Below are 24,637 nucleotides of genomic sequence, written 5' to 3'. Positions count from 1 at the left end.
ACACCCTTTAAAAGTCTATGGGAGAAATCAAAAGTGCTAATTTTAAAGGCTTATATGCATGGTATTGTCATAAAAAGTTTTTGGGGACCTGGATCCTGCCCCAGGGGACATGTATCAATGCAAAAAAAAGTTTTAAAAGTTTTTTTTTTCGGGAGCAGTGATTTTAATAATGTTTAAAGTGAAACAATAAAAGTGAAATATTCCTTTAAATTTCATACCTGGGTGGTGTCTATAGTAAGCCTGTAAATTGAGGCATCTTTCCCGTGTTTAGAACAGTCTGAGAGCAAAATTACATTTCTAAAGGAAAAAAGTAATTTAAAAGTACTCCCGGCTATAATGAATTGTCAGTCCCAGCAATACACATAAAAGTCATTGAAAAAAATGACATGGGATTCCCCCACAGTCCATTACCAGACCCTTTGGGTCTAGTATGAATATTAAGGGGAACCCTGAACCAAAAAAAAATAAAAATTGTGTGGGGGTCCCCCCAAATTCCATACCAGGCCCTTCAGGTCCAGTATGGATATTAACCACTTCAGCCCCGGACCATTTTGCTGGTCAAAGACCAGACCACTTTTTGCGATTCCGCACTGCGTCGCTTTAACTGACAATTGCGCAGTCGTGCGACGTGGCTCCCAAACAAAATTGACGTCCTTTTTTTCCCACAAATAGAGCTTTCTTTTGGTGGTATTTGATCACCCCTGTGGTTTTTATTTTTTGTGCTATAAACAAAAATAGAGTGACAATTTTGAAAAAAACGCATTATTTTTTACTTTTTGTTATAATAAATATCCCCCAAAAATATATAAAAAATAAATTGTTTTCCCTCAGTTTAGGCCGATACGTATATTCTTAAAAAAATCACAATAAGCGATTATTGATTGGTTTGCGCAAAAGTTATAGCGTTTACAAAATAGGGGATAGTTTTATGCCATTTTTATTAATATTTTTTTTTTACTAGTAATGGCGGCGATCAGCGATTTTTATTTTGATTGCGACATTATGTCGGACACATCGGACATTTTTGACACATTTTTGGGACCATTGTCATTTATATAGCAATCACTGCTATATAAATGCAGTGATTCCTGTGTAAATGACACTGGCAGTGAAGGGGTTAACCAGTGGGTGGCAGTGTAGGGGTTAAGTGTTCCTAGGGGTGTGCTACTAACTGTTGGGGCTGGGCTTTAATTTAGTGAACACTGATCTCTGCTCCAATCACATGGAGCAGAGATCCGTGTCACTAGTTGCTAGGCAGAATGGGGAAATGCTGTTTACAACGGCATTTCCTTGTTCAGCCACACCGTGAGACGATCGCGGGTATGCCCGTGGCGATCGAGTCCGCGGGACCCATGACCGGACTCACGGGGGTCCCGACCAGCATGCCGGCGGTGTGCTCGCGATGGCAGGGCGGCATTAAAGATTGGGCGCACCTGTACGCCAATATGTCTGCCCGTGCCATTCTGCCGAAGTACATCGGCGTGCGCTGGTCGGGAACCGGTTAAGGGGAACCCTATGCCAAAATAAAAGAAATGCCGTGGGGGTCCCCCTCAAAATCCATACCAAAACCTTAAGGTCTAGTATGGATTTTAAGGGGAAACCTGTGCCAAAATATTTAAAAAATGGCGTGGGTCCCCCCAAAAATCCATACCAGACCCTTATCCGAGCACGCAACTTGGCAGGCTACTGGAAAAGAGTTGGGACAAGAGAGTTCCCCCCTCCTGAACTGTACCAGGCCACATGCCCTCAACATGGGGAGGGTGCTTTGGGGTAGCCCCCCAAAACACCTTGTGCCTATGTTGATCGGGACAAGGGCCTCATCCTCATCCCCACCCTCAGCCCCGCCCTCAGTTATAAAAGGACTGTCAAAGTGAAGATGTGTCATACGGCGGGGAGCCTCCCATGGAGGCGGGTCAGTAATGTTTTTTTTATGTACAGGGTCTGGCAATGGACTGTGGGGGTACAGCGAGTACTTTTAAATTACTTTTTTCCTTTAGAAATGTAATTTAGAAATGTCATTTTGCTCTTGGACTGTTGTAAACACAGGAAACATGCGCCACTTTAAAGGCATACTATAGACACCCCCCAGGTACAAAATTTAAAGGAATATTTCACTTTTATTGTTTCACTTTAAGCATTATTAAAATCAGTGCTCTCAAAAAACACAGTTTTTAAAACTTTTTTTTGCATTTGTACATGTCCCCTGGGGCAGGACCCAGGTCCCCAAACACTTTTTTTGAAAATAACTTGCATATACTGTAAGCCTTTAAAATTAGCACTTTTGATTTTTCATGTTCATGTCCCATAGACTTTAACGGTGTTCATGTGTTAGAACAAATGTTTTGCCTGTTTGCATGTTCTGCTGCAAACCAAACTAGGAGGTGTTTGGCTCATCCCTAGTGATCTACGAGAAAGGTAGACCTGAACTTTATTTACATCAAGCACTTTGGATTTCTCCTCAGACATGTGTAGGTATTTGTAGGCTGACCTAGTATTCGGTTCGCACCAGACCTTTCAAACGGACCCCAAATTCGTACGAACGTTAGAACCCCATTGAAGTCTATGGGACTCGAACGTTCGAAATGAAAAGTGCTAATTTTAACGGCTAATATGCAAGATACTGTCCTAAAAAGGGTTTGGGGACCTGGCTCCTACCCCAGGGGACATGGGTCAATGCCTAAAATGTTTTTAAAAATGGCCGTTTTGGCGGGAGCACTGATTTTAATGACGATTAAAGTGAAAAAAAAAGTGAAATATTCCTTTAAATATGGTGCCTGGGGGGTGTCTGTAGTATGCCTGTGAAGTGTCACGTGTTTCCCGTGTTTAGAACAGTCCCTGCACCAAATGACATTAAACGGAAATAACACCATTTAAAACTGCTTGCGGTTTTAATGTTATACCTGGTTCCTGCAATATGGTTGAAAATCATTGAGAAAAATGGCATGGGTAGCCCTCCCTGCCCATTACCAGCCCCTTTAGGTCTTGTACGCATATTAAGGGGAACCCCGTACCCATATTAAAAAAAGGAAATGCGTGTGGCCCCCAGGCCCTATATACTCAGAACAGCAGTATACAGGCGGTGCAAACAAGACAGGGACTGTGTAGGTTTGTTGTGTTAAGTTGAATCTGTTTGTAATTTTCAACTGGTACATTTTTAAAGTGTAGCTCCAGTCAAAAAAACTATTTTTAAGCTTTTTGGAAAACATAGGGAAGGGTTATCACCCCTGTATAATTTGTTTTGTCGTCCATCTTTTTTCATCTCACTTGCTGTTGTCTCCTTCTGTTTGCAAGTAGGAGATGTTTGTAAATTGGATGTTTGAAAGTAGGGGCCTGCCCTATATGCTCTGCAGAAATGGCGGAACAAGGTGTTGGTTTTGCCACAACATTGTAAGCCCTCAAAGTGCCTCTTGGTGGGTGCTGGAGCGCCCTGCTGTGAACGATTATATCAAGAATTGTAATTAAATGTCATTGTTGAACAGTGGTAGAAAAATTGACCTTTGGTGGTTGTGGTGCTGGTGACACAACACTATAAGTCCTCACCGTTACTCTGAGTGGGCACAGGAAGGGGCCCTCCTGTGAAATATTATATCAAGAATTGTAATTACATGTCCCTGTTAAACAGGGGCAGAAAAATTTGGCCTTAGGCACTGCTGCTGGTGCCACCACACTGCAACCTCTCCCATATACTCTAGTTTTATTGCAGGAATTAGCCCTGCTGCAAAGCATTGCATCAAAAATTGTACTTAAACGCCCCTGTTAAACAGGGGCAGAAAAATTGGGCCTTAGGCACTGGTGCTGGTGCCACCACACTGCAACCTCTGCCATATACTCTAGTTTTATTGCAGGAATTAGCCCTGCTGCAAAGCATTGCATCAAAAATTGTACTTAAACGCCCCTGTTAAACAGGGGCAGAAAAATTGGGCCTTAGGCACTGGTGCTGGTGCCACCACACTGCAACCTCTGCCATATACTCTAGTTTTATTGCAGGAATTAGCCCTGCTGCAAAGCATTGCATCAAAAATTGTAATTAAACGCCCCTGTTAAACAGGGGCAGAAAAATTGGGCCTTAGGCACTGCTGCTGGTGCCACCACACTGCAACCTCTGCCATATACTCTAGTTTTATTGCAGGAATTAGCCCTGCTGCAAAGCATTGCATCAAAAATTGTACTTAAACGCCCCTGTTAAACAGGGGCAGAAAAATTGGGCCTTAGGCACTGGTGCTGGTGCCACCACACTTCAACCTCTGCCATATACTCTAGTTTTAATGCAGGAATTAGCCCTGCTGCAAAGCATTGCATCAAAAATTGTAATTAAACGCCCCTGTTAAACAGGGGGAGAAAAATTGGGCCTTAGGCACTGGTGCTGGTGCCACCACACTGCAACCTCTGCCATATACTCTAGTTTTAATGCAGGAGTTAGCCCTTCTGCAAAGCATTGCATCAAAAATTGTAATTAAACGCCCCTGTTAAACAGGGGCAGAAAAATTGGGCCTTAGGCACTGGTGCTGGTGCCACCACACTGCAACCTCTCCCATATACTCTTGTTTGATTGCAGGAATTAGCCCTGCTGCAAAGCATTGCATCAAAAATTGTACTTAAACGCCCCTGTTAAACAGGGGCAGAAAAATTGGGCTGATGGCATCAACTAGAACCAGAAATGTTCTTCCAACATATCAGCGGAGGAGGAAAGGATAGACAATCAACATAACAGGACAGTCACTCAGCATCAGCATAGGCAGTCTTGAAGGGATGTGATATTTCAAAAAAAATTATTCTGTTACATCAGCTTCAGGTGCTTGGTAGCTGTGGGTGATCCAAGACTGATTCATCTTGATGAAGGTCAGTCGATCAACTGATTCGGTGGACAGGCGCACCCTGTGATCGGTAACAAAGCCACCAGCAGCACTGAAGGTGCGTTCCGAAAGAACGCTGGATGCAGGACAGGCCAGTAGCTCAATTGCATACTGTGCAAGCTCTGGCCAGTGATCCATCCTCAAGACCCAGTAAGCCAGAGGATTTTCGGTGGGAAAGGTGTCCAAGTCTGACCTTGCCCCTAGGTATTCCTGCACCATGTAAATCAGACGCTGGCGATGGGTGCTGGAACCGATCATACCTTGGGGCTGCAGACTAAAAAATTGTCTGAAAGCATCAGTCAGACGGCCACCTTCTCCACCGCTCCTTCTGACCGATGCCTCAGCAACACGTTGTCCAGGACCAGGAGTTTGTAACCTCCCAGTCTCTGGGAACGCGTTGCACAAACCTTTCTGCAAGGCCTCCCGGAGATGTCTCATTCTCTGCTCCCTCTGCGATGGCAAGATAAGGTCGGCAACCTTACCCTTGTACCGTGGATCAAGGAGAGTGGCCAGCCAGTAATGGTCCCTCTCCTTGATCCGAAGAATACGAGGATCCTTCCGCAGGCTTTGCAGGATCAGGGAGGCCATGCAGCATAGGTTAGCTGAGGCATTCGGTCCGGAGTCCTCTGGGTCACTAAGGACAACATGATCCGCAGCTACCTCCTCCCAGCCACGTACAAGTCCACGTGTTTCTTGGGACTGTAAATCATCCCTACAAGACTGCTGCTGCTGCTGCTGATGCTGAGTGCCAGCCTCCACCTCCATGCTGACACAATCATCCTCCTCCTCCTCTTCCTCCTCCTCATCCTCTTCCTGTGTGATGGGTGGCACAGCAGGAACACTGTCTGGATAAAGGGGGCCTTGAGAGGCAAGGAAGTCCTCCTCTTCCTGCCTCTGTTCTGCCTCAAGTGCCCTGTCCATTATTCCACGCAGCGTATGCTCCAAGAGGTGGACAAGAGGTACAGTGTCACTGATGCATGCACTGTCACTGCTCATCATCATTGTGGCCTCCTCAAACGGTGACAGGACAGTGCATGCATCCCTGATCATGCCCCACTGGCGTGGTGAGAAAAAACCGAGCTCCCCTGACCCTGTCCTGGTGCCGTAGTCACACAGGTACTCATTGATGGCCCTCTGCTGCGTGTGCAGCCGCTGCAGCATGGCCAATGTTGAGTTCCATCTGGTGGGCATGTCACATATAAGGCGGTTCTTGGGCAGGTTCAACTCCTTTTGGAGCTCAGCCAGCCGAGCACAGGCATTAAATGATCGGCGGAAATGCACACAGACTTTCCTGGCCTGCTTCAGGACATCCTGTAAGCCGGGGTACCTGCCCAAGAACCGCTGCACCACCAGGTTAAGGACGTGAGCTACACAGGGCACATGGGTCAGTTGCCCCTGTCGGAGGGCGGAGAGGAGGTTGGTGCCATTGTCGCAAACCACCATTCCTGGCTTAAGCTGGCGTGGCGTCAACCACCTCTCGGCCTGCCCCTGCAGAGCTGACAAAACATCCGCCCCAGTGTGGCTCCTGTCCCCCAAACAAACCAGCGCAAGCACGGCATGGCATAGTTTTGCCTGCGTACTTGCGTAGCCCCTTGAACGCCTACGGAGCACCGCTGGTTCTGAGGACAGAGCACTGGAAGAGGCCATGGAGGAAGAAGAAGAGGAGGGGGTGGAGGAGAGAGGTGTGTCACAACCAATAGTAGCATTTTGGAGGCGTGGTGGCAGAACAACCTCCAACACTACTGCACCTTGTCCTGCATCCTTCCCAGCTGCCAGAAGAGTGACCCAATGGGCCGTGAAAGACAGGTAACGTCCCTGTCCATGCCTGCTGGACCATGAGTCAGCGGTAATATGCACCTTACCGCTGACCGCCCTGTCCAGCGAGGCAAGGACATTGCCTTCCACATGCCGGTAGAGAGCCGGAATCGCCTTCCGTGAGAAAAAGTGGCGTTTGGGGACCTGCCACTGAGGAACCGCACATTGTACAAACTCACGGAAGGGGGCCGAGTCTACCAACTGAAAAGGCAGCAGTTGAAGTGCTAGCAATTTAGTCAAGCTAGCATTCAACCGCTGGGCATGTGGATGGCTGGGAGTGAACTTCTTCCGCCGGTCCAGCAGCTGGGGCAGGGACATTTGCCTGATATAATCGGACGTGGGTGTACCGCTAGCAGAGTTCCCGGAAGCACTTGGCTGTGACACACCTAATTCTACACCTTCATTCCTCTCAGAGCAGGTTTCAGAGAGGACTGAAGGTCTAGTGGGGTTGGAGATGCCAGCTGATGAGGAGCAAGGAGAGGTCCGCTTTGTTCTTTGGTGTGGGTCTTTGAGGTACACTTGCCAACGAGCTGCATGGCAGGTCAACATATGTCTGGTCAAGCATGTGGTGCCCAAGCGGCTGATGTTTTGGCCACGTGAGATACGCTTGAGACATATGTTGCAAATAGCAGCGGTGCGATCTGATGCACTCGTCTCAAAAAAGGCCCACACCAAAGAACTTTTAGAATAACGCGCAGAGGCAGCGCTCTGCACAGGCGGAGCTCTGCGGTGTGATTCAGTCGGTGTGCTGCCCCTAAGCTGGCCCCCGGAGGGCATCCTGCCTCGTTGGACATGTGCCTCCTCCTCCTCCTCCTCCCTCCTTCCAGGCACCCACGTGGAGTCAGTGCCCTCATCATCCCCTCCCTCTTCATCGCTGTAGCAAACCTGGCAGTATGCTGCAGCTTGTGGAACATGACTGCCAGATTGCTGTCCTTCTTGAGCATCCCCTCTCTCTGCGCTCACGCTACTGCCTTCCTCTAGCTGAGTGTCATCATCAGAGCCCACAAAACACTGGGCATCCTCCTGGAGCATGTACCCAACACTGTGCTCAAAGAGTTCAGGAGACTCCTCAGGAGGACGTGGTGGGTCTAGGGAAGGAGTCACTGATGATGACATTGAGAGGAGGGAAGACGATGCATTGGCAGCTGCTTTGCTAGTACCCTGAGAATGGGTGAGAGAGGATGAGGAGGATGAAGAGGGCTTGGTCATCCACTCTACCAAGTCGTTGGCATGTTGCGGTTCAACATGTCCAGCTGCCGAAAAGAAGGACAAGCGTGTCCCATGGCCACGTGCTGATGACAATGCACCGCGTCCACGACCAGCACTGTTGTCTCTAGACACAGAGCCTGCTTGCCCTCTTTTATCGGCTCGCGCCTGTCTGCCTCTCCTTGCTGGCCTTCCAGACATGGTAATGGCCTGAAGGGAGTTGGGTAAAAAAGCAGTTGGGTAGTGTATATTGTGCTAGAGGCACACAACACCCACTAACTCCTGCAGATGCCTTTATTATAGAACACCAGAGATAAAGGGGTATATACAGATGTATACTGTGCTGTGCTGGAGGCACACACAACTTCCAATAACTCCTGCAGATGGCAAGTGGGCTCAAATAGAGAACAGCTATGTAGGTGGATATAGCGGTATGTACTGGGTACAGAGCACGCAGACAGCACGCACTATCTCCTAACACTACTGACTGCAAGCTCTATTATAAAAGATAGATCACTAGCTATATAGGTGAGGTGAATATAGCGGTGTATACTGCGGTCAGGGCACGCAGACAATAACCAGAGAACACCAGAGATAAAGGGGTATATACAGATGTATACTGTGCTGTGCTGGAGGCACACACAACTTCCAATAACTCCTGCAGATTGCAAGTGGGCTCAAATAGAGAACAGCTATGTAGGTGGATATAGCGGTATGTACTGGGTACAGAGCACGCCGACAGCACGCACTATCTCCTAACACTACTGACTGCAAGCTCTATTATAAAAGATAGATCACTAGCTATATAGGTGAGGTATATATAGCGGTGTATACTGCGGTCAGGGCACGCAGACAATAACCACTGCACAACAGCAAGATCGCAAATCGGCCGAAAACGATCGGTGTGTACTGTGTTGAAATTTACACAGAACACCCACTGCTTCAGACGCCAACACACTACACGAGGCCGCCGCGCTGGCGGCCTTATATAGTGTGGGGCGTGCACTACACAGCCTGAGCTATGATTGGCCACAGGCATCCTGCCTGTGGCAAATCATGGCTCTCCTCGCTGCTGGCGCTGCGATTGGCCAAGCATTCGGGGTCACAGTGCATGCTTGGCCAATCATGAGCCAGCAATGCACTGCGCCATCGCAGTGCATTGTGGGCCGTGAGCGCCACACGAATTTGACGCGAACGGACCAAAATGTTCGGACTTCGCCGAACGGACGAACAGCCAATGTTCGAGTCGAACGTACGTTCGACTCGAACACGAAGCTCATCCCTACTCACAACAGTAAAATCTGTATGTACTGTATATGCAGCATAGCATGCTTGCTTTAGTCACTGTGGAACTTAAGGGGTTAATCCTCTGCATTGTTTAAAAAGGCTGTTTTATCCTGTATGCATAGATCCTCCCCCTCCTGCACTGTTTATCCAGAGAAGGCCAGCTAACACAGGCAAAGTAGCCGACCTGCACATGCTCAGTTGTGGCTTTTATGCTGGAGGGAACAGTTACTTGTTCTCAGAGATAGCCAGGTCACATGACATTGACATTGCACATGTGGGCGTGTATACAGGCTGTAGTGAAAATCTCCTCCTTCCTGAATTCTCAGCACTGGAGAAATTGCACAGTTTATCATGTAACGGTGGTATAGAGATTATCCAAAAAGATATATAGTGCCAGTATTTTAATGTTAAAAAAACATTTATAAGCTGTAATATACACTCCGGGGGACTGCCTATTTGTAAGTGTATATTACATTTTTCAATAAATGTTTTAAAGCGGGAGTTCCGCTGTTTTTTTTTTTTATTAAAAACTCAGCAGCTACAAATACTGCAGCTGCTGACTTTTAAAATATGAACACTTATCCGTCCAGCGCGCTCGCGATGTCGGCACCCGAAGCCGATTTGTCGCTCGGCTCTCGGGTGCTGCCGCCGCCATCTTGGATATGGGAATCTGGAAGTGAAGCTTCACTTCCCGGTTCCATACTGCGCATGCGCGAGTCGCTCTACGCAATAAGCATGGTCCCTGCTGTCTCTGGGATCCGTGTGTTTCCCAGCAGACAGCGGGGGTCCACAGGAAGTGGCGTAAATGCCCGCAGATTCTGCGGATATCTATGCCCGGAAGTGGGTGCAAATACCTGTATTATACAGGTATCTGTACCCCCCCTCCCCCCTGAAAGGTGACAATTGTGGCACTGGAGGGGGGGAGGGTTCCGATGAGCGGAAGTTCCCCTTTAGGGTGGAAGTCCGCTTTAAACATATTACACTACAAGGCTTACCTCTTCTCTCCGCACATATTGGGAGTACTGCTACAGGATTCCTAAGTATCGGTTGCTTGGAGTTTTTACTACCACCCCCCGTGAATCAGATCTCTCCTCCAGCCTGACCACTGAGTCCATTAAAATTGCATCTCTCCTCCAGCCTGACCGCTGAGTCCATTGGAATTTAAACAAGCGCATGTGATCTCTATTACCTGTGATCCACTATTTCTGGTAAGAAGCGAGTGTTTGTTGTGAAGGGATTTATCAGAGCATCATGTTTATTCGGATCGCATTAGGATTTCTAATAATTCATCACAGTTTTTTCCTATTACTGGATTGGATTTTGTTAATTTAACTCTTTCTATAAGAGTTTCTTTGGAGTTATGTATGGACACATTTTGTTTTACAGTTTTTTTTTCCTTTTTTTGCAGTAAATATTAATTTCTATTCACATATATGTTATAATGAGTACTAGTTAATTCATGTGTGGTTAAGATATTAATCATTGATTTTTGATTATCACCATTACCATTGGTTTGGTATCAGATTAACACACCTATTTTTAATGTGTAGGCATTTTCCACATAGAGTGTTATGCTCTCCAAAGGTAGTCCATGAACCTCCAAAGAGCTAAAAAGCATGTGCAGAATAACAGGGTAGAAATCTGGGACAAAGAATAGTCTGGGCTGTAAGATAAGAGCAAATTATATATATTATAAATGTGTTGAGAAGGAACGAGGAAGGGCCACCTGAGATGTTTCCTTTGATACTATATTCTTTAAAATAATAAAATCACATTTACACTGGAAATGACAGAATAATCTTTACCTGAAAAGTCAGAGATACAGTCAATATGCCAAAAAACAGAGTCATCAACCCAAATCCACCAATCAGAAGCACTCTTCTTCCCAGTTTTTCAATAGTTATGCCCTGTAAATAAAATACAAATACAGTAGCTGTTTTTAATCTTAATATCTCCTGCAAAAAATCACAATGAGATAAACAATGTAACTCTTTTTGTGCTGTTGATTTCAAACCTTTTTACTTCAGTTTTTCCTTGATAAATCAAAGATAAATTTATGGTATAGACGTGCCATCTCAAAGTGGCCTTACCTAGGACTAGAGGCGATTCAGTTCGCATTGTGCATTTCGCATTGTGTATTTCATTCATTCATTCACATCTCCCCCAAATTCCATGGATAGAACACAGCCACGTTTCTCTATCCTGTAAAACACACCCCCTCATAGGAACAACACTACTGGCCTTCCAATAACCCTGCAGTAAGTATAACTTGTCATCCTCCCCAGGCCCCATAACCCCACTTCGACAGAACCCGGCTTTCCAAAGGGCATGGCAGAGATTTTTCTCAAGGACAACTGGCCACATCTTACAGTCCGAGTAAAACATTTCTTTGATAAAGGTCGTCTTCTACCCTTACACTCTTTGACACTCCGAACTGCAAATCACTTATTCCCACCCAAATCAGACACTTTTTATGCAGATTCCAACCCCTTCCTGCATGGTCCCGACAACATACACCATTTGAAGCAATCTGCTTTAAAACTTCCCCTCAAAGGCATCTATTCTTGGACATTTACTCCATGTTGTTCACTGACCATGAACCCAAATCTAACTTAGCGAATCACGAATGGGAACTGTTTATAAATCTCTCAAACGATGAATGGGAAAAGATATACACCTATATATCTACAAAGTTTCTTTTTTTTTACGCAAAAAATGGCTACAAAATCTTCTCAAGACAGTATAGAATACCTCTAAGATTACATAAATATACCCCTACTGTTGCCCCCCCCCAATGTTGGCGGTGTAATGAGGAGTTGGGTTCACTACTACATATATGGTGGACATGACCAATTTCTGTTACACCACTCCACCATTCCAAAATCAGACACTTTAACTCCCTTGCCATGCATCTAGTCAATGCGGCCAAACTCTGCATCCTGTCGCATTGGCGGTCCTCAAATCCTCCAACCATACCAGAATAGTTCAAATGCATACAAAGAATCGCTGACATGGAGGAACTCATCCACCAATTGAGAGACACTTCTGACAAGTATAGGTCAACCTGGTCTTGCTGGCAATATTTTAGAATAATGGACGATTATTAAAAACACCTCACCTAAATTTGCAGACCCATACCCCGAAAAAGGAGGAGAAGGAGAAGGCAGAAACCCCTATCTCTGTCACTCCTCTTCATATCCCAGATTACGCAATCAAATGGTTCTGAGACCCATCTACCTTTAGCCTCTAGTTGCTTCCCCCTACTTGTCCCCTATCTTTATAGCCCCATCCCTTCCCCTACTCCCCCTCACAATCTCTAATACCAATACCTACTACATAAAAACTTACATGCGCATCCCTAACATATGTGTACACCCAAGATAAGGTCTGATCACACCTACTTTCAACCAAACCACACTGATAGCAATTAATGATATTCACACCCAAATTTCTACTTACTGAATTTTGAGGAATAAAAGTGGAACCCCCACTTATATAGTAGGATATGTCTCTACCTGCTATTAGGACCGAATGGTGGGTGCAGATTCTTAAAGATTCTTCTTTAAAAATAGAGGTCACAAATTCATGATCAGAAATATACCATATTAATTTGTCCGACTCTGCCTTGAGAATATGATGTAAAATGTGATGAGGAAAGTGCACTCAATGTTCACTGCTCAACATTAGGTAATTTGTAACTATGGTAAGACGTAGATCCCCCCTTCCCGATACAGTCTGCTTCCATAAGGGCTATCTGGGGGCAGAGAAACTCTCCACTCTATACCTAGTATTTAAAAATGTTAATACTGTTCTTTCACTTTTGTTATTCAAGCATGGCGTAAGATATAGTACAAGTGATTTTCTTCCTAATGCCCAAATGTACGACATATTTTGTTTATTTCTCTGTGTTGTTCTTTTTTCGCTATGTTGTTTGTGAAAACTTTAAAAAAACATTGGGAAAAAAAATGTGACTAAAACGAAAACAATTCAGGCGACTATAACTAAAACGGCATTTTAGTCTAAAGGCTAAAACTAAATCGAAATTTGACAGCAAAATTAACACTGCACTCTACTAGCTGTATCAGCAATAGGCAAAAAGCCCTTACAATAGTCCCCATGATGCTGGGGTGACCTCTTGCTGTCGAAGGGGAGCCTCAGTCTGTTCAAAGCCTCCAGTGACCAGCAGTTGAAAGCAGAGGGTGGGTGGACACTGCAGTCACCCTAATGCCGCGTACACACGAGCGGACTGTATGGCATACTTAGTTCGTCATACAATCCGACGGACAGTCCGTCGTACTTTCCACTGAACGGACTTGACCACACACGGATGCACAAACAGTCTGTCGAAAGCTTGCGCGATGACGTGTACAGCACGTACAATGGGACTAGAAATAGGAAGTCCAAGACACAGCAAAGCACCCTTCCGCCGTGTAAATCCTTTCTGGGCATGCGCCATTCTTAGTCCGTCAAACTAGCATACTGACGACCGTACTGTCCGCTGAAACCAAAGTACGACGGACAGAATTTCGAAAAAACCGAAATACTTAGTACACCGGACTGCACGCAGAAAAAGTCCGCTGAAGCCCACACACGAGCGGATTGTCCGCTGAAATGTGTTTCGACGGACTAAGTACGCCATACAGTCCGCTCGTGTGTACGCGGCATAAGGCAGTGGTGAAGGTTCTGTGATGTGGGCGGTCCTGCGTTGCCCCCAGATGTTCTTACTCCAAGCCTTGTGTTCAGATCTCTGCTGGCAGGCGAATATCCAGACTAGGGATGAGCCGAACACCCCCCGGTTCGGTTCGCACCAGAACTTTCGAACGGACCCCAAATTCGAAAGAACTTTAGAACCCCATTGAAGTCTATGGGACTCGAACGTTCGAAATGAAAAGTGCTAATTTTAACGGCTAATATGCAAGATACTGTCCTAAAAAGGGTTTGGGGACCTGGCTCCTGCCCCAGGGGACAGGGGTCAATGCCTAAAATGTTTTTAAAAATGGCCGTTTTGGCGGGAGCACTGATTTTAATGACGATTAAAGTGAAAAAAAAAAGTGAAATGTTCCTTTAAATATGGTGCCTGGGGGGTGTCTGTAGTATGCCTGTGAAGTGCCACGTGTTTCCCGTGTTTAGAACAGTCCCTGCACAAAATGACATTAAACGGAAATAACACCATTTAAAACTGCTTGCGGTTTTAATGTTATATCTGGTTCCTGCAATATGGTTGAAAATCATTGAGAAAAATGGCATGGGTAGCCCTCCCTGCCCATTACCAGCCCCTTTAGGTCTTGTATGCATATTAAGGGGAACCCCGTACCCATATTAAAAAAAGGAAATGCGTGTGGCCCCCAGGCCCTATATACTCAGAACAGCAGTATACAGGCAGTGCAAACAAGACAGGGACTGTGTAGGTTTGTTGTGTTAAGTTGAATCTGTTTGTAATTTTCAATTGGTACATTTTTAAAGTGTAGCTCCAGTCAAAAAAACTATTTTTAAGCTTTTTGGAAAACATAGGGAAGGGTTATCACCCCTGTATAATTTGTTTTGTCATCCATCTTTTTTCATCTCACTTGCTGTTGTCTCCTTCCGTTTGCAAGTAGGAGATGTTTGTAAATTGGATGTTTGAAAGTAGGGGCCTGCCCTATATGCTCTGCAGAAATGGCGGAACAAGGTGTTGGTTTTGCCACAACATTGTAAGCCCTCAAAGTGCCTCTTGGTGGGCGCTGGAGCGCCCTGCTGTGAACGATTATATCAAGAATTGTAATTACATGCCATTGTTTAACAGTGGTAGAAAAATTGACCTTTGGTGGTTGTGGTGCTGGTGCCACAACACTATAAGTCCTGACCGTTACTCTGGGTGGGCACAGGAAGGGGCCCTCCTGTGAAATATTATATCAAGAATTGTAATTACATGTCCCTGTTAAACAGGGGCAGAAAAATTTGGCCTTAGGCACTGCTGCTGGTGCCACCACACTGCAACCTCTCCCATATACTCTAGTTTTATTGCAGGAATTAGCCCTGCTGCAAAGCATTGCATCAAAAATTGTACTTAAACGCCCCTGTTAAACAGGGGCAGAAAAATTGGGCCATAGGCACTGGTGCTGGTGCCACCACACTGCAACCTCTGCCATATACTCTAGTTTTATTGCAGGAATTAGCCCTGCTGCAAAGCATTGCATCAAAAATTGTACTTATACGCCCCTGTTAAACAGGGGCAGAAAAATTGGGCCTTAGGCACTGGTGCTGGTGCCACCACACTGCAACCTCTGCCATATACTCTAGTTTTATTGCAGGAATTAGCCCTGCTGCAAAGCATTGCATCAAAAATTGTACTTAAACGCCCCTGTTAAACAGGGGCAGAAAAATTGGGCTGATGGCATCAACCAGAACCAGAAATGTTCTTCCAACATATCAGCGGAGGAGGAAGAGGATAGACAATCAACATAACAGGACAGTCACTCAGCATCAGCATAGGCAGTCTTGAAGGGATGTGATATTTCAAAAAAAATTATTCTGTTACATCAGCTTCAGGTGCTTGGTAGCTGTGGGTGATCCAAGACTGATTCATCTTGATGAAGGTCAGTCGATCAACTGATTCGGTGGACAGGCGCACCCTGTGATCGGTAACAAAGCCACCAACAGCACTGAAGGTGCGTTCCGAAAGAACGCTGGATGCAGGACAGGCCAGTAGCTCAATTGCATACTGTGCAAGCTCTGGCCAGTGATCCATCCTCAAGACCCAGTAAGCCAGAGGATTTTCGGTGGGAAAGGTGTCCAAGTCTGACCTTGCCCCTAGGTATTCCTGCACCATGTAAATCAGACGCTGGCGATGGGTGCTGGAACCGATCATACCTTGGGGCTGCGGACTAAAAAATTGTCTGAAAGCATCAGTCAGATGGCCACCTTCTCCACCGCTCCTTCTGACCGATGCCTCAGCAACACGTTGTCCAGGACCAGGAGTTTTTAACCTCCCAGTCTCTGGGAACACGTTGCACAGACCTTTCTGCAAGGCCTCCCGGAGATGTCTCATCCTCTGCTCCCTCTGCGATGGCAAGATAAGGTCGGCAACCTTACCCTTGTACCATGGATCAAGGAGAGTGGCCAGCCAGTAATGGTCCCTCTCCTTGATCCGAAGAATACGAGGATCCTTCCGCAGGCTTTGCAGGATCAGGGAGGCCATGCAGCGTAGGTTAGCTGAGGCATTCGGTCCGGAGTCCTCTGGGTCACTAAGGACAACATGATCCGCAGCTACCTCCTCCCAGCCACGTACAAGTCCACGTGTTTCTTGGGACTGTAAATCATCTCTACAAGACTGCTGCTGCTGCTGCTGATGCTGAGTGCCAGCCTCCACCTCCATGCTGACACAATCATCCTCCTCCTCCTCTTCCTCCTCCTCATCCTCTTCCTGTGTGATGGTTGGCACAGCAGGAACACTGTCTGGATAAAGGGGGCCTTGAGAGGCAAGGAAGTCCTCCTCTTCCTGCCTCTGTTCTGCCTCAAGTGCCCTGTCCATTATTCCACGCAGCGTATGCTCCAAGAGGTGGACAAGAGGTACAGTGTCACTGATGCATGCACTGTCACTGCTCACCATCCTTGTGGCCTCCTCAAACGGGGACAGGACAGTGCATGCATCCCTGATCATGCCCCACTGGCGTGGTGAGAAAAAGCCAAGCTCCCCTGACCCTGTCCTGGTGCCGTAGTCGCACAGGTACTCATTGATGGCCCTCTGCTGCGTGTGCAGCCGCTGCAGCATGGCCAATGTTGAGTTCTATCTGGTGGGCATGTCACATATAAGGCGGTTCTTGGGCAGGTTCAACTCCTTTTGGAGCTCAGCCAGCCGAGCACAGGCATTAAATGATCGGCGGAAATGCACACAGACTTTCCTGGCCTGCTTCAGGACATCCTGTAAGCCGGGGTACCGGCCCAAGAACCGCTGCACCACCAGGTTAAGGACGTGAGCTACACAGGGCACATGGGTCAGTTGTCCCTGTCGGAGGGCGGAGAGGAGGTTGGTGCCATTGTCGCAAACCACCATTCCTGGCTTAAGCTGGCGTGGCGTCAACCACCTCTCGGCCTGCCCCTGCAGAGCTGACAAAACATCCGCCCCAGTGTGGCTCCTGTCCCCCAAACAAACCAGCGCAAGCATGGCATGGCATCGTTTTGCCTGCGTACTTGCGTAGCCCCTGGAACGCCTACGGAGCACCGCTGGTTCTGAGGACAGAGCACTGGAAGAGGCCATGGAGGAAGAAGAAGAGGAGGGGGTGGAGGAGAGAGGTGTGTCACAACCAATAGTAGCATTTTGGAGGCGTGGTGGCGGAACAACCTCCAACACTACTGCACCTTGTCCTGCATCCTTCCCAGCTGCCAGAAGAGTGACCCAATGGGCCGTGAAAGACAGGTAACGTCCCTGTCCATGCCTGCTGGACCATGAGTCAGCGGTAATATGCACCTTACCGCTGACCGCCCTGTCCAGCGAGGCAAGGACATTGCCTTCCACATGCCGGTAGAGAGCCGGAATCGCCTTCCGTGAGAAAAAGTGGCGTTTGGGGACCTGCCACTGAGGAACCGCACATTGTACAAACTCATGGAAGGGGGCCGAGTCTACCAACTGAAAAGGCAGCAGTTGAAGCTAGCAATTTAGCCAAGCTAGCATTCAACCACTGGGCATGTGGATGGCTGGGAGTGAACTTCTTTCGCCGGTCCAGCAGCTGGGGCAGGGATATTTGCCTGCTATAATCGAACGTGGGTGTACCGCTAGCAGAGTTCCCGGAAGCACTTGGCTGTGACACACCTAATTCTACACCTTCATTCCTCTCAGAGCAGGTTTCAGAGAGGACTGAAGGTCTAGTGGGGTTGGAGATGCCAGCTGATGAGGAGCAAGGAGAGGTCCGCTTTGTTCTTTGGTGTGGGTCTTTGAGGTACGCTTGCCAACGAGCTGCATGGCAGGTCAACATATGTCTGGTCAAGCATGTGGTGCCCAAGCGGCTGATGTTTTGGCCACGTGAGATACGCTTGAGACATATGTTGCAAATAGCAGCGGTGCAATCTGATGCACTCGTCTCAAAAAAGGCCCACACCAAAGAACTTTTAGAATAACGCGCAGAGGCAGCGCTCTGCACAGGCGGAGCTCTGCGGTGTGATTCAGTCGGTGTGCTGCCCCTAAGCTGGCCCCCGGAGGGCATCCTGCCTCGTTGGACATGTGCCTCCTCCTACTCCTCCTCCTCCTCCTCCCTCCTTCCAGGCACCCACGTGGAGTCAGTGCCCTCATCATTCCCTCCCTCTTCATCGCTGTAGCAAACCTGGCAGTATGCTGCAGCTTGTGGAACATGACTGCCAGATTGCTGTCCTTCTTGAGCATCCCCTCTCTCTGCGCTCACGCTACTGCCTTCCTCTAGCTGAGTGTCATCATCAGAGCCCACAAAACACTGGGCATCCTCCTGGAGCATGTACCCAACACTGTGCTCAAAGAGTTCAGGAGACTCCTCAGGAGGACGTGGTGGGTCTAGGGAAGGAGTCACTGATGATGACATTGAGAGGAGGGAAGACGATGCGTTGGCAGCTGCTTTGCTAGTACCCTGAGCCTGGGTGAGAGAAGATGAGGAGGATGAAGAGGGCTTGGTCATCCACTCTACCAAGTCGTTGGCATGTTGCGGTTCAACATGTCCAGCTGCCGAAAAGAAGGACAAGCGTGTCCCATGGCCACGTGCTGATGACAATGCACGACCAGCACTGTTGTCTCTAGACACAGAGCCTGCTTGCCCTCTTTTATCGGCTCGTGCCTGTCTGCCTCTCCTTGCTGGCCTTTCAGACATGGTAATGGCCTGAAGGGAGTTGGGTAAAAAAGCAGTTGGGTAGTGTATATTGTGCTAGAGGCACACAACACCCACTAACTCCTGCAGATGCCTTTATTATAGAACACCAGAGATAAAGGGGTATATACAGATGTATACTGTGCTGTGCTGGAGGCACACACAACTTGGAATAACTCCTGCAGATGGCAAGTGGTCTCAAATAGAGAAGAGCTATGTAGGTGGATATAGCGGTACTGGGTACAGAGCACGCAGACAGCACGCACTAGCTCCTAACACTACTGACTGCAAGCTCTATTATAAAAGATAGATCACTAGCTATATAGGTGAGGTGAATATAGCGGTGTATACTGTGGTCAGGGCACGCAGACAACAACCACTACACAACAGCAAGATCGAAAATCGTCCGAAAACGATCGGTGTGTACTGTGTTGAAAGTACACAGAACACCCACTAACTCCTGCAGATGCCTTTATTATAGAACACCAGAGATAAAGGGGTATATACAGCTGTATACTGTGCTGTGCTGGAGGCACACACAACTTCCAATAACTCCTGCAGATGGCAAGTGGGCTCAAATAGAGAAGAGCTATGTAGGTGGATATAGCGGTATGTACTGGGTACAGAGCACGCAGACAGCACGCACTATCTCCTAACACTACTGACTGCAAGCTCTATTATAAAAGATAGATCACTAGCTATATAGGTGAGGTGAATATAGCGGTGTATACTGCGGTCAGGGCACGCAGACAATAACCACTACACAACAGCAAGATCGAAAATCGGCCGAAAACGATCGGTGTGTACTGTGTTGAAGGTACACAGAACACCCACTGCTTCAGACGCCAACACACTACACAAGGCCGCCGCGCTGGCGGCCTTATATAGTGTGGGGCGTGCACTACACAGCCTGAGTTATGATTGGCCACAGGCATCCTGCCTGTGGCCAATCATGGCTCTCCTCGCTGCTGGCGCTGCGATTGGCCAAGCATGCGGGGTCACAGTGCATGCTTGGCCAATCATGAGCCAGCAATGCACTGCGCCATCGCAGTGCATTGTGGGCCGTGAGCGCCACACGAATTTGGCGCGAACGGACCAAAATGTTCGGACTTCGCCGAACGGACGAACAGTGCTCTCTCTCCTTCAGTGGTGCCAAGAGGAAGAATTTTCCTTAGCAGTTTAATAAAAATCATCTCACCTCTCTTCCTAGTGCACCGTGCCTTTTCTGTAGTGTAAGGAGTCTATTAGTCTCATTATATGGCTTCCATCTCAAACTACAGTTCCCAGGATTCTCAGTGCTCAGTGTTAGAAATCTATGGGCTCGTTTGTTGCTTGGCTTTACCCCCCCCCTGTTGGCCCAAGGAGAATGTTGCAGCATAACATCAGTATCTCAATAGAGGAAAAGAAGAATAAAAGTAATGTATCTTTCTCTATTTTGCTGTAGCTCAGCACATGGCTACATGTGGCAATCATCATTTAAAAAAACTGTATGATATACAATTTACAATCAGCTATACAACCCATAAAATGCTGCCAGTTGATTCACTCACATCTCATTAAATTAAACTGTAATTATGGGGATTCTTCCTGAACAAAGCAATCCAAGCATAAAAAACTGAGGAATAAACCACGCAAAAAAGAATTTGTAGCAAAAAAACATGAATTCATTCAGTGACAGTTGACTACATTTCCTATAAGCCAGCAGAAAATGAAATTCTTGATAGACATTGATCATAATAATAAAAAAAAAAAAAACTAAGAGAAAGAAAGCACGCATTATACATTGGCATACTAAATACAGATTTAAAATTGGCTTAATTATTAAAGTGCCTGAATTTTTAATATGCTTTTATAAATAAGATGTAGTATGCTTGATTGATTTTAATATAGGGTATAATGTAAAATAAATTAATCTGTAACTGTCAGTCAGCTATGTAAGTATTTCACATACAGGTATCTTGGAAAAATCAGTTTTTCGAAATGTCAGAACTATGATGAAGAAATAAATATATTTCATAAGTTTAAGATGGAGGATTAAGATTGTATAGGCCTAAGAATAAGGTCAACTCCATGTTAGACAAATGAGATTTTTTTTAATGGAACAGCTTGAATTTTTATCACCTTGTTATCTACAAACAAGCTTACTTACAGAGCTGGGCATAGAAACAATGGTTTATGGTTTACTCACAGACCTGGGGTAATAAACAAACTGGCCTGATGTTTACATAAAGGTAGGATGTGAAGGCCCCAGGTAAATTCAGGTAAAACCTATGATTCCAATGGTCTGCAAAGTTAGCTATGAACCACCTCAATACTGGGCACTTTAACACCCTTCCTTCCCAGACCAATTTTCAGCTTTCAGTGCTCTCGCATTTTCAATGACAATTAGTCATGCTACCCAAATTAAATTTTTATTATTTTGTTCACACAAATAAAGCTTTCTTTTGGTGGTATTTATTCACCATTGGGTTTTTTATTTTTTGTGATATAAGTGAAAAAAGAGCGAGAATTTGGGAAAAAAACAATATTTTCTACTTTCTTTTTTTTTTTATCCAATAAAAACATACTATCTATGCATATATCTAGCAGTGTATGAATATAAAAGACTATACACTTGTATATTACATTCTATGTCATAGATACCATTATGATTTCAGTGTCTGCTGGCAAAATAGTAATTTTGTTATAAAAGAAATTTATATTATTTTAATGTAGAGAATCTTAGAGGAGGGAGGGTGGGGGAAATAGAAGGAAGGTAAAGTAATAATAGTTTTTGTACTATGAGATATTACATGATATTTTATGACGTTGTATGCTCTCTTTTTGATATTTGAAAAACAATAAAAATAAAATGGGAAAAAAAAAGCTAAGCAGGGCAATAACAAAACCTTGCAAAAAGATCTGAACAAATTAATGGGATGGGCAACTACATGGCAAATGAGGTTTAGCAAATAGAAAATAATGCATTTGGGTGGCAAAAATATGAATGCAATCTATACACTTGGGGGAGAACCTGGGGGTCCTAGTAGATGATGGGCTCAGCAATGGCATGCAATGTCAAGCTGCTGCTAACAAAGCAAACTGAATATTGGCATGCATTAAAAAGGGGATCAACTCCAGAGATAAAACAATAATTCTCCCGCTCTACAAGGCTCTGATTCGGCCGCACCTAGAGTATGCTGTCCATTTATGGGCACCAGTCCTCAGGAAGGATGTTTTGGAAATGGAGCACAAAGAAGGGCAACAAAGCTAATAAAGGGTCTGGAGGATATTAGTTATGAGGAAAGGTCGCAAGCACTGAACTTATTCTCTCTGGAGAAGAGACGCTTGAGAGGGGATATGATTTAAATTGATAAATACCATACTGGTGACCCCACAGTAGGGATAAAACTTTTTTTCAGAAGGGAGTTTCACAAGACACGTGGTCACTCGTTAAAATTAGAAGAAAATAAGTTTACCTTATACTATGTAGAGGGTTCTTTACCATAAGAGCGGCAAGGATGTGGAATTCCCTTCCACAGGCAGTAGTCTCAGCGGGGAGCATTGATTGTTTCAAAAAACTATCTATCTTCACCATGTCTACAGAAATATTTATCCATATAGCATGATTTTACCTAGATGCATAAGTAATGCATAAGTAATACATATATATGTTCATATCCAATTATTTTGTGTAATAGTAATGTGTAAAATTGTACCCTAACAATGTACTGGTTAACAGAGCTCCCAAATGGTATAGATATACTAGCAATACTATATAGTCAGATACACATTATGAAGATATGGGCATTTCTACAAAATGTTAAATATTTATGCTCTATGATGACCCTTGGTGGTTAAAAGAGGCAGTGACAATTCAAATAACAAGACTTCCAGGAAGGTAGATGATTATCTACCTCCACCAAAATGGTATAAGACCACTGGCCATTACCCAATGGACACTCATACACACACATTTCATACATTAACTTCATACATTCCATAAACTCAACATTCTCATAGCCCCACCCACACTCATGTACAAAGAGTATACTTCGTTTTGTCCCAAATTGACTGTTCTAAAATTCTACTGGGCAGCCCCTAAAATTCCCATCCCTATCCAAGTTCAAATCCCTCAATAAAAATAAAAAACAAATATATGGACTGTTCATTGACTCAAGGTGATTGGGAAGTGAATGATGGGCTGGGCTGGGCTGGGTGACAGGTGGAACACAACTTTCAGCAGCCCCTATGGGAGTACCGCTACAAGTATTTTTCATTTTAGTACATTTTTATATTACCATCTGTAAGGTTGGCATTATTACAGTGAAGAACCATATCATTTAATCCTTTCTCTGACTTAATGTTTAGAACATTTTAAGCTGAGCTTAAGCCATGGAAGTGGCATAATGACAGCAACCTGAATATCATCAGAAAGAACAACACTTGAAAGCCATGAACTATAAGAAAGATTGTTCCAATGGAATCTTCTGACATATGTTTCTTTCAGACAGATGATATTCTGTGTAATTCCCTTCCACAGCTCAGACAGTCCAAATGATATGTTAATTTTTGATGTCACAGAATGCCAAGTAGCTTTGAAATTCCTTGGTGATGACATGTGATGGGTTTAATAATGTAAGGTAGGGGACTGCTTTACACAGATGGCCTGATATACTAAAAATGGGTACAGGAAGCCTGTAATGAGGGAAACATTTTCTTCTGAAAAGCTTGTTATTTAGCTGTCTCTAACTTTATTTATTTTTTGTCATTAATTACATGTGAACAGCAGGGGAAATCAGAACACCTGGTTGTGACAGCCTGTCAAACAGCATTTTCAAGAGTCAGCAACAGCAAATTGCTCGCAACACTGGTTTCTTTTCATAAAATCCTAACTAATAATTAATTGCATCATTGCTCTAGGAATTATTCTGGCATTTGAACAGATGCAGATATGAGTAATAGTATATATTCACTCCAGGCAGTTGCTAAATTTAGCCTGCAGTTATGTCTCTTCTTGTACTTCATGGGTTAAATATTTGTTTAGCCAGTGGAGAAAGGAAAAAGTACACTTACCTTATTCTTCATTTTTGCAGGATTCCTTCTCTCTGTGCCACCGTTAGCCTGGAGCCCATTCACTTGACAACCTGGCTGGTCACAGCTTTCTGATGTCATCATGTATAACGCAGGACCAACAGTCCAACATTGTACGTGTAGCGCTTATCCCCAAAAGGTCCCAAGGTCCTCTCCCAAGCTAATGTATCTGCAGCCTGGCACTCCGTCTCATTTGCTTGTCTGGCTCAGTAAATAGATTAGGGGTATTCTTTTTTAAAATCTTTATTGAAACTTGAACTTGGATGCAATGTTGGGTAACTGTGGGATACTCCAGAAAAGTAAAATGGAAACTTGAAGACACTTTCCTCTTTCTCAAAGCTTCCTAGCTTGGTCCTAGCAGCAGTAAATAATGGACTGAGCCTCCCAGGGATACAATAAGAAATGTCCACCTTTAGCTCATGCTGACACTGATGCAAGAGGGATAGTAACAGAACACTTGGATTGAACATATCGGTCTGTACTCACAAATGTCCCTGGATATTTAGATATCTCCTTTCAATATCAACCAGATATGTGTCATGTGGACTCTTTAGATCAGATTCCTAGATAAATCCTTCATACTTTCCAGCATCGCTC

At 45.5% G+C, this 24,637-nt stretch overlaps 1 protein-coding gene across 1 annotated transcript in view; it reads right to left on the bottom strand.

Annotated features, from left to right (window-relative positions):
* SLC2A9 (solute carrier family 2 member 9) overlaps window positions 1–24,637 on the bottom strand; it is a 593,533-nt gene that overhangs the window by 233,308 nt on the left and 335,588 nt on the right. The window contains exon 10 of the mRNA XM_077477785.1: window positions 10,967–11,068. Within this exon, the coding sequence (XP_077333911.1) occupies window positions 10,967–11,068 (102 nt within the window). The remainder of the gene's footprint in view (window positions 1–10,966; window positions 11,069–24,637) is intronic.

The sequence above is a fragment of the Lithobates pipiens genome, unplaced genomic scaffold, assembly GCF_037356315.1.
Source record: "Lithobates pipiens isolate NorthernLeopardFrog02 unplaced genomic scaffold, aLitPip1_a1.2 Scaffold_13, whole genome shotgun sequence".
NCBI classification, from domain to species: Eukaryota; Metazoa; Chordata; class Amphibia; order Anura; family Ranidae; genus Lithobates; species Lithobates pipiens.
The sequence above is the reverse complement of the archived record's forward strand: the minus strand, read 5'-3'. Positions and strand labels throughout refer to the sequence as shown.